The sequence below is a fragment of the Colias eurytheme genome, chromosome 3, assembly GCF_061535395.1.
Source record: "Colias eurytheme isolate Ceu_HAF_F1 chromosome 3, ilColEury1 Martin Lab GWU primary, whole genome shotgun sequence".
Classification (NCBI taxonomy): domain Eukaryota; kingdom Metazoa; phylum Arthropoda; class Insecta; order Lepidoptera; family Pieridae; genus Colias; species Colias eurytheme.
The window spans coordinates 6237972-6255599 of record NC_142982.1 but is presented as its reverse complement, the minus strand read 5'-3'; the positions used below and the strand labels follow the sequence as shown (position 1 = coordinate 6255599).

The following is a 17628-nucleotide window of genomic DNA, read 5'->3' as shown; positions in this document are numbered from 1 at the left end:
AATCGAGAGAAACCATTATTTTCTCTTAAAAGCTCCCCCCTCCCTCTTCCCGAACTCGGATTGACCGTAATTTATTTTTCCTTTAATTTTCATCATATTCCCCTCCTTTTCTAATGGGTTTCATCCGACTGCGATTTTTTTTTGTTTCAAAAATTATCTACTCTAGTCTAATAGGCGAGAATCAAAAAGAAAATAATATAAATCGATTTCTTTCAGGATACTTCTTTTTTATTGAAGCGTGTATTTTATAAATTCGTTAGTAAGATGTTTACTTGGGAGATATTTTAATTTGTTGAAGCTGTAACAAATATTGAACACTATGAAACATCCATGTCCCTTCAAGTAAACATGACGATAAGGATCGCGCTACGGATGTGCGTGGGCCAGCGTCGTTGTCAACAAAGGTGAAAGTTTTAACACTCGCCTTTGTGTAATACGTAGCCGTGGAAATTTTTGATGTACCGACTATTATGAAAATTAACACTCATACTGTGTAACAATGTGAACATGATGAATTGTTTATTTTGGCCATACCGTACTATATGACACGGTTTTACCTTTCTTCGTGGAAGTGATGATTTTATTAAACGTTACGGATGAAATGTGCACATTTTGCACAAGTGGGTAAGTACTATAAAATATTCAAATAAAAAATAATCTAATATTCTGTGGCATCTGATTCTGCATTGTTAATAAGTAAAGATCGTTTGTAATCTAAACTAAAGATACGTTTTTGTAATTGCTATACAAAACAAACAATTATAAATAAAACCGTCGTTCCTATGACTTACCCTTACAAATTTCTGAGAATTATTATCGTTTTAAACTTCTAGATATGGTAGGTATTAAGCCGGCGTGCTCGCAGACGCATCCGGCGCCACAGCAGTATTAATAAACCGGAGGCGGAACCGCCACCAGCTGAGCGGGGGCGGCGGATGAACACGAATACTTTATTATATCCCGGACATAAAAAGCGAACTAGTAACGCACGCGGCACGACCTTACGGACTTGAACCGTATCTTACGAGTTACTTAATCCTTTCCGTTGATCCGCTAACCGGTTGCATTCTGTCAATTACATTTATTATAATATCTACAGCTATGAATAAATGCTTTGTTCGGAACATTACTCAATTTTAATCATGTGCCACATTTGTTATTATAATATTGCGATCGGCGATATGGTAAGGATATCATGATAAAGCAAATATTCATGTGATTCTTTTATTTCCTTGTCAATCCCGCAACTACATAAAATGGGTTATAAACAATCAAAACAAAAAAATAAGTGTTTGCATGAAATCCCCTCAGAAGACTAGAGGAACTTTATTGTGCCCTTGAACAATCGTGGCAACAAACCTAGAATACGAGTTAGCGGCAATACAGAGCATTGCACTCGCTGGCTCATCGCTGCCTGCCTAACGATTTCACGCAGTAACCATTTTACACACCACACCGTTCCGGTGCAATTTATCACTTAGAAGCTTCCGCTAATATAGCAACAATCAGAGTTTAAAAGGAACAGTTTTAAGATGATCTCGAGTTTAAATGACTATTGAGCATGACATCCCACTTGAATAATTATCTTTCTTATGCGTACTTGTGCCATTGACATCTTTTATTGTTTGTGATATCCAATATCAACAAAACAGAAAAAACATAACAATTGTAATCTGTACTTTGTAAAGTGTTAGGGAAAATGTCTACCATATCGAGAAAGGATAATAATGAATTAATATAGAAATGTAGTTTGATACAAATTACTTTTCATAAGGTTATGAATTCTGCGTAGCAATGCATGAAGTGTAGACAACATTCAATGCTGTTTGGACAGGGACAAATGAGTGATAAGGTATCATAAGACAAAGAACCCATTAAGTAACTCGCCAAGCGGGTGACGTGACGTTTCCTTAGATATCCGTCACCGCGTCCTGCTCACCTCTGGGGTCACTAAATTATTATCACATTTCCGTTCAATCGCTCAATGGACAAATAGAATCCTGTACGCTGATAAACATTCAATACGGAAAGAGTATAATTGAGGCATGAGTCATGAAGGATTATTGTTAATAGTGATTTTTTATTGTTTGTCACATCGGCATCCCTTTTGTGCTCGAAATGTAAACTGGAGGGTTTTAGCGGAAGATACGTTCCGCAAGAGCGCGCGGCCGCCGGAAGTGCATCCGGGACGTGGCGCGCCACACCACACCCCTCCGTCACACAATCGATCCTCCCCTTTCTAAAGCAGATAAATTACTGCAAAGTGCAAACACTAAATCGTCTATATCCTATTTTCGTATGTTACAGTTATTTAACATACATATATTTTTGGCGGTCACATTTTTTAGTTAGATTATAGAGATATAACACATTATTTCAGGCCAACGAAAATAGGTATATTATGTATCTAATATTTAAATATGTATATACCATAGCCAAAATAGCATAGCATATTCCAAAAAAATAATTTCAAACATTAAATGAAATAATTTGTATACATATAAAGTGACGAATTACTTTATGGGAGTAATAAAAAAAAAATCAATAATAAAGCTGATTCCATTCCAGATAAGCAAAACTGCGTAAAAAATATGTGAACGGAAAGCATGTTCGTACTACACCTCTAATCATTCTTAATTTACGAGCGCAATGAACAATTTTACAGCCATTCATAGCGAGCGAAACCTTGACCCAGTAAATATTATGTTTGCTCCCTAAATTTAAAACGCTGGAAACGTTTCCCACACCGTATCAGACGGAAGGCAGTCCGGATACTGGACAAAGGGACCGTTATGACCGGACAAATAGAATGGACAGATTCCTTTAGTAGAGGTAAAAATAAATAGGACGGTCATGCTATCAGCATACAGTCGATTTATGTTGAGTTTGATTGCATTTACTTTTTAATTTATCGTTAATGATATTCATCGTAAATTCTTACTTGAGTGTTCTTTCAATAGTGGATGTGCGAAATATTTCTTCTTGGTCAAGTGACAGGACGCAGTATATATCACGGGTACACGCGGCTCCATTGTTGCGAGCTGGTAAATTCTTGGCTTCACCTAAAGTAAAAGAAATTTTATTTTAAAACATAACAAATACACAACACACAAAAAGAAATACTTAACATTGAACTGTAGTGCTTCATACTTTTAATATGACATTAAACCTCTACAACGGTGGAATACTATCAAAAGCTGGTTTATCAAATTGTAGTACCGAATTGAGCAATAAATAATGGAATAACTTTTTTTGGACTATCGTTAATTTTCATATCGCAAAAGCTGTTAAGCCCAGATAGGTACTCAATTAATGAATTTAAGTCCTTAGGATGCCACATATTATGTTGACTTATCAATAACGTCTATATAATATACAACTCATGATTTGTATTGGAGGATAGTACCTACAACAGATTACTTAAGGCTGCAGTCTAGCAAAATTGCGTTTTCAACAAGTTATTTGACAATTTTTTCCCGGCTAATGAAATGATAAACTGAATTTTTTTTTCTTGTGTATCAATTAGTGTTATATACGCAATGCGCGTGAATTTTTTCACATTTATAAAGTTACTTTATGTTACCTTAATCAGGCCTTCAAGATAAGTCTCTTTCCCCCAAAGACATTTCGAGCTAAGTTTGTGCACTCACTACGTTGCAACCGATTACAATTTACACAATCTGATCAGCGCATTATTATCCTTATATAGTCGTTATTAAAAACTGCTGAATACATTTGCCGAAAAACTTATGATTTTCTTAATTAGAACGTTATAAATTCATTAAATTTCCCAATTTTTGCCTTACAAAATCTATTGATAAATACTGCTAAAAGTTATTTTTTCCATTAATTTATTCGAGTTGGTTGAAGACCAATGAGTATTAATCCTTTAAAAAAATTTTTTTTTGAATTTTGATAATTCTTTAAATATTAAAAAAATATTTAAAATAATTAGGAAAAATCCTAGCGAATTTCTTTAGTCGCGCTCCTTGTGCCGGAGCGTTCTGACGTGTGCTCTACGCTCGATTTTCCTTCATACCGAAGTGAAAGTTGCTCTACTTCATTAAATTAAATATTTTTGTTAATTGATTATTTTTATCTTAGTTTTGTGCAAATATTCGTATTTTTAAACATTTGATTTCGATATGGAAAATAAACGAAAAAAATACGCGTGTAACTACACTAGAAAAAAAATTATCTTCGAACATAAAGTTAATGAAACCAAATAGATTGCAAAGGTGATTGGTAACAATTTCTTTATTTTACGGGGTGTCAGTAAAGGGATGTATATTTCTTTAAAACTAAAGTAAGCTCATAAATTTTCTTATAATATAATTTTTTTGAAGTTCCAAAAATGTTTATTTTTCGTTTGAGAAATACGAAATATAATATAAACTTGTATTGAGAACTTGAACTTTCCAAGTTCATCCGGGGAAATCCCCATACGGGGAAAATGATTTGTTTACTCCAAAATTGATCCGAGGTGTTTTAATTTTTTCTTCTAGTCATTTTCAACGTAGCGGCATGTTGTTTGATTATTAATTTTGTAACTTAAATACAGGATGTTGGTTTTATATTCTGATCTTACAGACGCGCTGACAAATTTAGTCCGCCATTTCTAGTTTAGTCTACCAACTCTAAGTACCAATATTAAAACGAATGGATTATCATCACATCATCAAAACTCAGATGTAATGGAAGATCACAATAACATAGAAAATTCAGTGGTTGTTGAGAACTAAACAAACAGAAGTAACAGAGACGCGAAGAATAAAAAAAGAGGACGAATACGATAATTCGTTGATGCTTTCCCTTTTCGACGTATTGTTAGGGTACATCACCAATCTGCAAAAAACAAAACTGATGATTCCCAATTGCTGATTAAAAATGAAAAACAAATAATCGACAACAGTGGTGAAAATTTGCTGATCACAATGAAACATCCTTCAGTGGTAGCAGATTTACTCATTTAAAATGTATCGGTGAACAGCGTAAAGGAGAGGAGGACAGGAAAACATTATGAATGTGGATGGTGGATTGTATACAGGGTGTAATCGATAAGTATGTGCAGGCGATTATGACGTTATTATTGCAGGTATCAAAAAACTTAAAACTGAAATCGAAATTACTTTACCTAATGAGCAAAATGACAATAATAACTTTTTAAAAGTATAACGAGAAATATCTAAAAAAATTACTTTATACACTCCCATATCAAAAAGGGAAAATGGGACAAGTAGAAGTTAAATGTCTAATTCCGGCAAAAGACATGAATGCGGAAGATGCGGTTAAAAAAATTTAATATTTGAAATACAATGCAAAAAATAACACTTTTGTCATAGATAAGAATCATGACTATTTTTTCCAAATTCAGGGACAACTAAACGTTGCAGAAGCAGAAGTCTGCTTATTTGCTGTTTGGACTGGAGTGAATCATTCGTTAAAAATAGAATATATAAAAAAGTATGTAACGTTTAGGCAAAATAAAATGATGGACCATTATCAAGATTTTACATAAATTGCCTACTGTCAGAATTGATTGATTCGAGACTTCAGCATTCGATGCCCATCAAGGACCCATCCTATATCATTCAAGCGATTGAAAAAAAAGAGATAAATCCAGTGCAACCGATAAAGCATCAGAATGCTAGCAAAAGATTTATTAGGTTTATCAATATAAATCTATATATTATACATAATATAATAAATCTGTAGAAGACGCGAAGACTGACATCCGCGCGGACGGAGTCGCGGGCGGAAGCTAGTCAGAAATAAATATCTTTTGTTTTCATTTGCATATTTTTCTATTTTATAATTTTTTAACACAAACATTACATTTTTTTTATTATATACAAAAGGAGAATGGGCAAATTGGGCCTGAAACTTGGGCTAAGACCAATACACACGAAATATTGTTTTTGTGATAGATCATTACACATATCTTACGAAAAATATAAAATAAAAAAATAAATCAACCGGGTTCTTGTACAGTCAAGGCAAAAAGTTATTGTATAAGTTATATTATTTGGCTATTATTTTGCGCACAATAACGGTGTTTTTAATTCGAGTGAAGTAAATATAAATCTAAATGTCACTGGAGTGACTGAGTTTAACCACATAAAACGTCTAACTACATTGAATTATAATAAACACGGTATAGGTACCTGTTAAAAAACATAATATTAGTGTATTTCGGTTATTAGAAGGCTTATTATTAGTACGTATTTGTAAGTGAAAGTGAATTGGAGTAACATAAAGATATTGTCATTGTCTTATAACAGTTATTTATTGCAAAAAATATTATACACAAAGAAATAAAACTTGATGTGACTGTACAAAAAACCGGTTGATTATTTTTTTATATATATTTTTCCCGTTATGTATGTGTTATGATCTATTATAAAAACAATATCTCATGTGTATTGGTCCAACTCAAGGGTTCAGGCCCAACTTCCATAGTAAAATGCCCATTCTCCTTTGTTTATCCGTTTTATTAGTTAAACTGAACAACTTTCACTAAGAAACTTAGGTCGAAAAAAATGTACAGAGTTATGCATTTTGTATGGAAAGCTTATTTTTTTTTTATATTTCGTCCAAATTTCTTTGTAAAAGTTGATCAGTTATATAAACATGAAGTTGAAGATATCAATAGAAAGTATTCGCAAATTTTGTGTACTGATAAAAAAAAATCACCCGGTGTAATTTTCACGAAAATTGTTTCAAATTGTCATTTTTGGTACTTATTACGAATATTAAATTATACGTATGATTTAATTTTTAAAAATTAAGTGGAGCAACTTTCCCTTAGTACATTTGTATTATTTACATATAGGATGACAGGATGCATTTGTTTGCACTACTAGACCAAGCCCTTAATACATAGTTACTATATACGTTGACGGTAGATAAGTACGGGAAGAGTCTTTAGTGTAAGTATCTTACACAATACTTACACTTAGAGATAGGGGTATAGCGATTATTAATTCAACATGCGTGCAACTTGATAAGTTATACGAAGCGTGACCTAGCGTCACTTAACGAGGTGTCTCCAATTACACGCGCCATTGGACTCGCCTAGCCTTTCTGCTCGCGTGTCGTCATCGGTCATTTGCGTAAGTGTTCATACAATTGTTCCAATAAACTCGACATGAGAATAACTCGATTTATACTACTAAATTGCATGCTTTACCTTAATTACCTTTGCGTATACCTACCAGTAACATTGAAATTTGTTGGACACCCGCCAAATACGACCTTGCATCCGTTATTAATGAGTCTTGCTTTCGCATTTCAAAAGTGTCAACAGGTGATAGGTGTGTATAATATAAGTACATATGTAATTTAGTCACGCAGTGATGAATCCATTCATAACCCTTAGTAAAAAAGATGCGCCAAAAATAATAGCGAGGATGGAAATAAATCTCGCAAGAGTTTGAAGCGTTCATGAATGGTATTTAAAGAAGGGTCCACTGATTGCGTAATGATTGCGACCTCGCCAGATAAAGCCGTACATGGCCGGACAAGGCAAGTCAACCATTACATATTTGGCATCCATAAGAATTAAAATCCCGTCGAGCAAATCAAGGGACTATATGTAACGTTTAATAAAAAGCTTTGCATGTCAAAAAGAAAACTACCTACTTAGGTACCTTAAATATTGTGAAACCTAATTTCCAAAAATAAACCTTGTACAAACATAAACGTTAGATTTAATTATACGTTACGAAATAATCACACGCACTTTGCGTCACGAAGGTGAAAAGGAAAAAGTTCTCACATTGTTATTTGCCTTGGCTAAATATATCACCTATCGTTTCTATTATATTTAGCGACTGCTAAATATTCCTGCATAGATATTAGAAAAAAAAAAAATAATAGACCTGCATAGATATTTGAAAAAAATAAAATTATAGAAAAAATCATCGGTATCCAAACCGACTTCGCGTCCTTCGGTTTTAAATGTATAGGGGACATTCCAATAATTTCTAAAATATTTATTGAAAAATGTAAAAGTTCCACATAAAAAATAGCATTATGGTTCACGCATTTATAATTGATCAAAGAATAGATAACTTGATGCTTTGTCTTATCCATTGAGTGAAAATAATAATAAAGTACTTATAACTATAAAAGAGAAAGACGATCCAAACGAAGTATGTACATACAGATATAATAATAATAATTGTTGATGAAAAAACGACCACCATCATCTCCAACGCGACAGTAATACACGCCATCAAACTAGACCGTGGGAGTGAAACGGGAATCTGAATAAGCTTGTCTGAGGAAACGAATTATATGTACTTATGGAGCACAATAGCAAATACCGTCATTAAGATATTTCCACACTCGTATGCGTGGTGCGTTTCTTTCGAAATCGAAAGTACCTACTTTGGCAAAATAATATGCGCCATTCGCGTTAAACTAACTGTTGGCTTTAAAAGGCCAAATATATACAATCACCCAGGTTGTAAATTGTAATATACCTATTGTAAACCTGTTAAAACATTCTAATTTTACAATTATTGATGTAAACTTCAATGAAATTAATTATCTCTTAGAATTGAGATTTACAATTAATTCAAATTAAGTTAAATATTGCTAAAAATAAATTCGATTTGTATGTACACAATTGTCTCATAAATAACACATTCCAATTATGTTAATATTATAAATTAAATGTTGAACCATTACATAAATATTCATTGTTAAAAGTGCGTAGGCAATTACAAACTAGGTATTGATATAATGATCCTGAGAGCTCGTGTACACAAGAGCATCCTACGTAGCCCGTAGATAGAACTTTTGTATTAAGATATCTAGGTCCCGTCCTACGACAAAATAAACAGGTGGGTTGCGAAAACTCAGCTTGTATTTTTGCAAAATAAATTCTTAACCAACTAACAGCGAGTATTTTGTAATACCATTTTAATAGACATTTCGCATATGATTTGCACATTATTTGGTAAACCTTCACGGTTTTTTAACAATTCTCATTGTGATAAATTAAAATAATAATATGCGCTATTACGTTATTTTTACTCGTTTTAAATATATCATTCATGTTAAATGTTATACACATTTAACATGAATGATATACACTGGTCATCAAAAAAATCGACCCACCTGCATTTTTACGGAAAATTGCGGTTTTCTCACAAACTAAAGAAATAAATTGTTTGGAAACTGAACCGATTAATTAAACATGCATATTTACACGAATATAAACACATAAAATCATTAACATAATAAAAAAAATGTCAATTTCGAATAAAGTTCAAAATCCTCAATTTTCAGATTTTTCTTTATTTAATTTCAAATGCAGTTTATTTTGTAATCATGAAACTTATGATCACGTTTCCTTCGAATTTATACTCAGTACTTTCTCTTCTTTCTGGAATGATAGCCTGCGTTCACCATTTTAAAGAAATATTCAAGATTTTGATGGTCTCTTGAGGAATTCGTTATCATTCTTCCCTCATGGCGGTTTCCAGGTCTCCTATTGTTGTAGGGGCTGAATTACGAGTTCTAAGCTTTATTTTTTAATTGTCCCACATGTGCTCTGTAGGTTTCAAATCAAGACTTTTTGCTAACCAGAGTGTAACTCTAATGCGGACCTCTTCTAAATACTGGATCACGATTCGCTCTACGTGTTTCCGAGCATTATCATGCATAGACTCAAAGTTTTTGCAGATACAGCCGGCATATTACACCATATGATAGTCCAAAACCTGTAATGTATTGAACAGCATTTAATGAGCATCTTTTTATCGTCAAGCTCCGTGCGTCTTGTCAAAGAAATGCCACTCTAGAACTTTACAGAGCCTCCATCATAATCGACCGTTTCTCCTACCTAGCACTGAACAAATCGTTCATCTGGTCATCGCATGACATAAAGACGTCTATCAGAACCATATAAAGTCATTTGCATCTTGTCACTCAAAAGTACTGACTCCCATTGGCCTATAGTCCAGTTTACGTGATTTCGAGTCAATTGAAGTCTGGTTTGTCGATGAGCTGTGGCTGATTGTGGCCATGTTTCTGGCTTGTGTGGTCTTAGGTTCTACTCCTTAAGTCTTCTTCTAACAGTACTGTCATTTATACCCACCTCCTTATCTTCACGCAGGCGTCAATAGAGATCTACACCAGACAGATGTCGATTTTGTAGAGTTGATTTCATTATCTAGGGGTCGTCCCTTTGAGGTGCCGCCCTATTTCTTGCAGATCAATATTTTCATCGATACTGCCCAGTCTCTAGAAACCTTTAGTAAACTCATCGAACTGCAAAACAGCTCAGATTTTAGTTTTTAGCCACTGCAAGTTGACATAACCCCTGTTTTAGTAGAGCCACAGTTTGGGCCCCCTCAGCTACAGTAGTATTCATTATTTTGAGACAAAATTTATCAAAACTACAGCATCAATTATTAAAATTAACTTTATGAAGAAGAGATCCCGAAAAAAGTCATTTTTTAACTGGGAACACGGGCATAATTTGTCCCGCCGTAAACCGTCAAATCAACACTGTACACTGTACAGTATTTCTGTATAAAAATTTGTTAAGAATCATTAAGTGCAGTAAAATTTACGACAAACATAATGATTAGCATGTTATCAGAGCCTTACAACAAAATACAACAATATAAGACGACTTATTTGTGAAATAATCGATAAATAGCAAACATAGTGTAGGTGGGTCGATTTTTTTGATGACCAGTGTATTTACATAAAAACTTAAAACGGACCACGTAGACCGGGAGATACTGACACAAAATTTCGAGTCATTTGTAACAGGATGGCGGTTCTACAAGGTTCTTAGTACGCAATGACAAAAAGAAAAATGATGGTGTGAACGCTGGTACCGGCGGCTTAGTCGCGTGGGCGTTAGTCGAACTCGTCGGAAAATAGCGAAAGTCAAACGATTTGTAACAGTATGGCGCTTATTTTTCCTGTAAGTTTGAGGATCAACGAATATAAATACAAAATTTCAAAGATCTAGGTGTTGGAAATCTTCACTTATATAAATTAAGAATAAATTTATTTTTCAAGTATGACAGCACTTTTTCCCCCTACTAGAAGTATGGCAAATATAATAATGGTCACATTTTATCAAATACTCTCCAAAAAGCCAAATGCAATACTGGTACAAAAAGATAGGCGAAATAAAAAAATTTTGCAGATTTTCGGCGGTATGGCGACCATTTGGAATCGTCCGAAAAGTATGGCATGGCGATTTTCGTAAATGGCTGCACGACGATGGTTACCTGTGCAAAAGTTAGCTTGGTACAAATGGTTGAATAATTGTTTTTTTTAAATCAACACATTCGCGTCGGTATGGCGGGCTGTAAGTCATACCGGAAAAGTATGGCATGACACTACCGCCTACTTCTTTTTTATGGGCTATCGGTAAATTCTAAAATTTTTGTGTTACAAATCGTTTGACTTTCGCTATTTTTCCGACGAGTTCGACTAACGCCCACGCGACTAACCCACCGGTACCAGCGTTCACACCATCATTTTTCTTTTTGTCATTGCGTACTAAGACCCCTGTAGAACCGCCATCCTGTTACAAATGACTCGAAATTTTGTGTCAGTATCTCCCGGTCTAACGATGATGATTTAAATCTTATTTTAAACATTATCATGTTTGCATTTTATACTGGATTTTTTGTGGCAATAACAAATTAAACTAAAATTAATTCTGCTTTGGAGATAAACGTCATCCCTTCGTGCCCGGACCGCTAGTTACAGATATTAATAATTGTCTACAATGTCATAGATACGAGCAAAAATTGGGATAAGATATAGGAAGCGCATATAAGTAAAAGGTATAAAAAACCTATAATCTGATTCATACATTTAAAATCAAAGCCGATTACTTCATTATACATAATATTATGTAGCAATTAACAGTAGGTAGTATTGTTCTTTTATAAAATCAGCAAAATACAATGATTATGCAATACATATAAGTATATGCTAAGTGGTCTGTACTCTGTATCACCGTGTATATGAGCGTGATCCTCAGAACCTCTGTCGTTTTAAGTAACACAAGTTAAAATTATTCATGGCAATTAAACAAAACCAAAAACAAACGAAATTCGGAAAGTACAATAACTGTAACTGACATGTACCGAAGAGGCATATTATCACAATCTTATCTGCGAACTCAGTAGCAGATAAAACTTTTGAATGAGCATATAACTCCACGTGAGATTTTCAAGGCGACGCGGACGTCGTACATCGATAACAACGATAAATGAGCGCGTTTTTCATTAACGGGCCGTCGGGTTTCCATGAATGGATGCGCTGAATGGAAAACGCTAGGCCGCCCCATTCACGGTATATCGCGCATCGTAGATAACTCTACCATCAGCGCGCCTCAAGCACGCAAACGTTTGTATGTCACTCACCGGCCTATTAATCAACGAATGCGTCACGTCACGCTCCTGAAACTATACATTATGTCATCCTTCAGATGAACGAGTCATAAACTGCACTGTCGTTATCATTATGTAGGATGACGCTGCATTGATCCTCTTAAAAATGTGTTATGATTTAATAGAGAAAATATGCAATATATTATGTGAACAAAGATGTGATATGCATAAGGACAATTTGAGGGAACTTGCAATAATTAGTTACTAATAATATATTATAATGAAAATTATGTGTGCAATAGAAAATATAGAGTTTAATGTTTGAAATTATGTATTTGAATTAATAACGATTTTGCAATGTTCTTTCTTTTTTGTTTTAGTTTATAATATTTCATAGTATACTAAGTTTCAAATTATTATTGTCTTGTAGACCTGGGTCTATTGTGTATGATAGAAAAGGAGTGAAAAGGGTCAGGAGTCATGCCCCGGAAGGCGTACTGCACTCTTATCACTACAGACATACTTAGTCTTATCATGGATTTATATGCTCGCGCCGCCACTAACATAAATCAATCAACTTTATAGTGATAATATCTTCATGTTTGGTAATTGCAAACTATTAAAATTTAATGAGCAAAATATCTAAGAATATTACTTTAATAGAGGATGAGTTAATAACTTAATAGTAATCATGTCATCAGTTATTTTATAAAATCTATATCTTTAAATAATAAGATATGCATATTGCATAATATATAATATAAAGTTGAAGAGTTTGTTTGTTTGAACGCAATAAATCTACATACTGAATGAATTTCAAACATGATCCCTGAGTTCTATTAAGTGACTAATTAAAAGTGTGCTGTTAGGCTATATAAGTACCATTGGTGCAGGGCGAGTACTGATTATATGGGAGACTGCTTGTACATAATATACATATATAACTAGCGGCCCGCCCCGGCTTCGCCCGTGGTACATATGAAAAATAGATGTTGGCCGATTCTCAGACTTACCCGATATGCACAGAAAATTTCATGAGAATCGGTCCACCCGTTTCGGAGGAGTATGCAGACTAACATTGTGACACGAGAATTTTATATATATACTAGCGGCCCGCCCCGGCTTCGCCCGTGGTACATATGAAAAATAGATGTTGGCTGATTCTCAGACTTACCCGATATGCACAGAAAATTTCATGAGAATCGGTCCACCCGTTTCGGAGGAGTATGCAGACTAACATTGTGACACGAGAATTTTATATATAAGAAGATAATATTAAGAATAAGATATTTTTAAAATTACATAGTAAAAAAATAACTAAAATGATTGAAATTATACATAATGTCGTATTATGACTGTATAATATAGAAAATCATTATTACCAATAGGTAGAATTTACCTTCCTTAAAGCTAAGAAACTTATGTTTCCTTTCAAATATCAATGGCATTTTTTTCTTTACTAACAAAAAAATGAAATACTTAAATACTAGTTTATTCTTGTGAAAATATAACAACATCATTTTGAATTCTGTATTAATTAAGAAATAAACTTAAATTTAACATAATGATAATATATTTTATAAAAAAGTAATTTTAGTAATAAGTGTAACTAAAGAATGGATTTTAAGGGTTTTTGGGTGGCTCTGTTTGAAGTTAAATAAAAATGAAGTTTTGGATAACTCATATACCGTGGTGCAGAGCTGGGAAAAGTTGTTGGCTTAAATAACTTGAGATACATCGCTGCTAATACCGATAACTGAATTACATTTGTTTTTTAATGAGGGACTCTTCACAAGTAAGTACATGTAGGAATAAAATACTAAAAACGAAATCAATTTTGAATAGTATTTTGATATTATTCATATCTTAGTTATTTGAAAAGTATGTATATTGGATGATTGAGATTAAAATCTCTGTGCTTTTACTATGTTACATATATAAATTAAAATATATATAAGTACATATTATTATTTAAATTAGGTTTAATTTCAATTTGCTGACCATCTTTGGATTTTATTATATTTCTTTAATATGTAGTGTATGTGTAGCAACATTTTTAAACTTTTTCGAAAACAAACTAATTAAAAAAAAAACAATTAAGGAAGAAAAAGCTAAATATTGAGGCGCAGTTATAATTTAAATACTAGGTTACATTAACTTCAATAAAGTGAATTCACAGATATTTTAGTATTCTTAGCCCTCCCATCAAGTGTTAGCAAAAATAATTTATCATATTGCAGTGTGATTTAAATCTAAAGAATCTGTGAACCAGAATCAATAGGACTACATTCAACATTATTGATTACAAAATATGAAACATTTATATTAATAACTATTATTTTATTGACAAATCTAAACATACATTACCTACTTAATAATAGTAATCTCTATATACCTAGATATAAATATGAATCCCTATTTCCCTTCGCCTTGGCATCACCCGTGAACGGCTGGACTGATTTCAATAATTCATATTTTGATGTGTTCATTATTGTCAGGAGAAGGAGCTTATGAAAGAAAAGTCAAACAAAATGCAAAACATACCAGCCATATAAACTTTACAGGTTTGACAATTTGCATGGAAGGTCTGAGAAGGGACAACATCTTTTTTTTCATACACTTAAGTGATAAGAGTAAGGCAAAACAATGATTGCTGGGGCAGCTAGTCATATCTGTATACTGTATTAAGAGCAAATTAACATACTATTATTATAAAAAAGAAAGAATATTGATTGATTAATATTAAAAATGAATACAATCATTTCACCAATAATATCCACTGACCCAATGACCAATCATGTGGCGGATAGACCTATTTCACATAGGCGAAAGAAATTCTTGAATATTGTGGTATTTAACTATATGAAACATGCTGACTGACATGTTTTTCATTGAGGTAAGCTTCGAAACTATAACTTTTACCATATCTCTTTCATGTTGAAAATAGTTAACTAACATATTTACTATCACTAACTTAAATTACAGAGAAGAAAATGAACTACTATGTACCAATAAAGAAACTTGCGCTGTATAAAATATACAACAATATTTTTCTAGTTTGAAAAACTTTAAAAATATGCCATGACCATAATATACTTCTTTACTTTATAAGTAACATGTAAAGCTATACAATAAATGTTAAGTAATTAGTATTTTGTTCACGTTACAACTATACAATAGTATACAGCCGATATCTAATCTAATATGATCATAGCACGAGTTCATTGTGTTCTCGGCAATTCATTCATAAACTGCGCGAACTGTCAAAGCATCATACGACAAAAACAATGGCCTATTCTGTACCATAACATAAGATAGATCCAACCATCCTAACAACCGCAACGTTCCAAAGCTATTCTTTCTTACACCTAATAATAAGTACATATCTAAACGGAGTCAATTCCCTAGAGGAAACTTTAAATTAAGTTATAAGTGTTCTCACCAGTTACCACCTGTTCACTACAACTGTCAACAACACTTCATAAACACTACATAATCTACCCTGTGGCAATTTCATCCAATTATAAATGTTACTTTACAAATCATTACTATTCAATGTATAAAGTTATGCACTGATACATACCGATCTTTATTTTCAAACGTTCTTCTACTCGCACTTTACGCGTTTCGTCCGCCATGTTAAATCCATAACTGTTTATCTCTTTCATCCGCTGTTATCTCTTTCGGAACGAGCCCCTCGGCCGGCTTGTCCCGCCACTTCCGGAGTGTCGTAATGTTCTACTTGAGCCTGTTTCCAACAAGTTACGATTTACCTAAATTGAACTCACGGTACACAAAACTGTTCAAGTAGTTATTAACAAATAAAAATGTTCTCATAATCCGTCCATAAATTGCTTGCATTGCGCATGTGCTTAGAATTTCATGCACTTATTTATCAATGAATACACTAATGGATTCTTAAATATCTTCATTCACTAAACTATAACAAAAAGCACTGAAACACACACGATTGATCGAGGAATGGGGTTTCGATTGTTATTTAATTTTCACAACACCTAGCACCAAGTCAATAAAAATCATTTGTCTCATTGATGAACAAAAAGTATGAATGAGCAATGACGTCACGTCACAACATTGCGCCTGCGCGGCCCCAAATTCACGCACAGACAACTGATTCATTATAAATTCACTACAGACTTTAAGGCTCAGTGTAGCCAGATCTGAAAAAGATGCTCCACCAAAAATTTTGTCATACCGGATTAAGTACTGAATACACCGTAGACAGAGATTTTTAAATTAATGGTATACACCATATTATATTTAAGAAATTATAGAAAATTCTAAAATAGTTAAATAGCAGTAAAAGTAAAAAAAATCCAAAAGTGCACGCCTCATAATTTTTTTTAATAAATATTTATTAATTATTATTTTTGTTTATTTAACCCTTATTCAAACGCGAGCCTGTGGAGGAGCTAACAAAAAAGTAAGATACGTTCCTGGGTAATTTTGGGTCGTAGATTTCAAAAATACACACAAAAAAGGGGTTAGTGGGGGGGAAGTACCCTTTTTTCGGTGGGAAGTATATATCCCGTCATCTGTTCTCTCTTGTAAAAAGTTTGGATAGGTGGGAACTATAGCTCCCAGTGTCCACTCCACACATCAATATTTTAAAACACTAGTTAGTTGCCCTGACTCCACTTGTGAATTTAATGTTATCGTAAAAAAATATAAAGATCAAGTTTTTTAATAAAGGAGGTGAAAGTACTCATCAATGCAAGTTTATTTTACTGAGGGAAGAATTCGGGAATTGAAAAATGAATGACTTCAACATAAAAATGGCATTTTTCTAAAACAAAATGAAAACAATAGGTAAATACTAATGTATTGAGTTAAGATTTCTAATTATCTGATCAGGAAATAACGAATAACAATAAATAAGTTGCTTATACCAACTAAAAAAGATTTTTTAGACACACAGATTTTATATATAGAATTTCCGAATGTCGTGTGCAGTGACGAACACTGGGATGATATCTTCCCACTTAAAGACTTAATTTCAATCGACTCTACCAAGGTATAAACGAAAGATTCTGGGCATATTTTTACGTTTCACGCAACCGTAATATAGTCTAGTTTACATAGCTAGAACTCAAATCTACTTATCTAATTTTTTTTGAGCACTACACCAAAAACTAAAAAATAACGGTCGTTTTCGGCTGCAAAATCACGTCACCTGACTTTGACGTGTGTTTACCATGACATGTAATAATTCTCTGAAAAGTGTTTCCAT

General features: G+C 33.2%; 1 protein-coding gene across 1 annotated transcript in view; it reads right to left on the bottom strand.

Moving 5' to 3' along the window:
- The window catches only part of RasGAP1 (Ras GTPase activating protein 1), a 32218-nt gene extending 15726 nt beyond the window's left edge, over positions 1-16492 (bottom strand). The window contains exons 1-2 of the mRNA XM_090119684.1: positions 15961-16492; positions 2942-3062 (exon numbers count right to left, since the gene is read on the bottom strand). Of these exons, the coding sequence (XP_089975810.1) occupies positions 2942-3062; positions 15961-16045 (206 nt within the window). The 5' untranslated portion in view covers positions 16046-16492. The remainder of the gene's footprint in view (positions 1-2941; positions 3063-15960) is intronic.
- Between the last annotated feature and the right edge of the window lie 1136 nt (positions 16493-17628).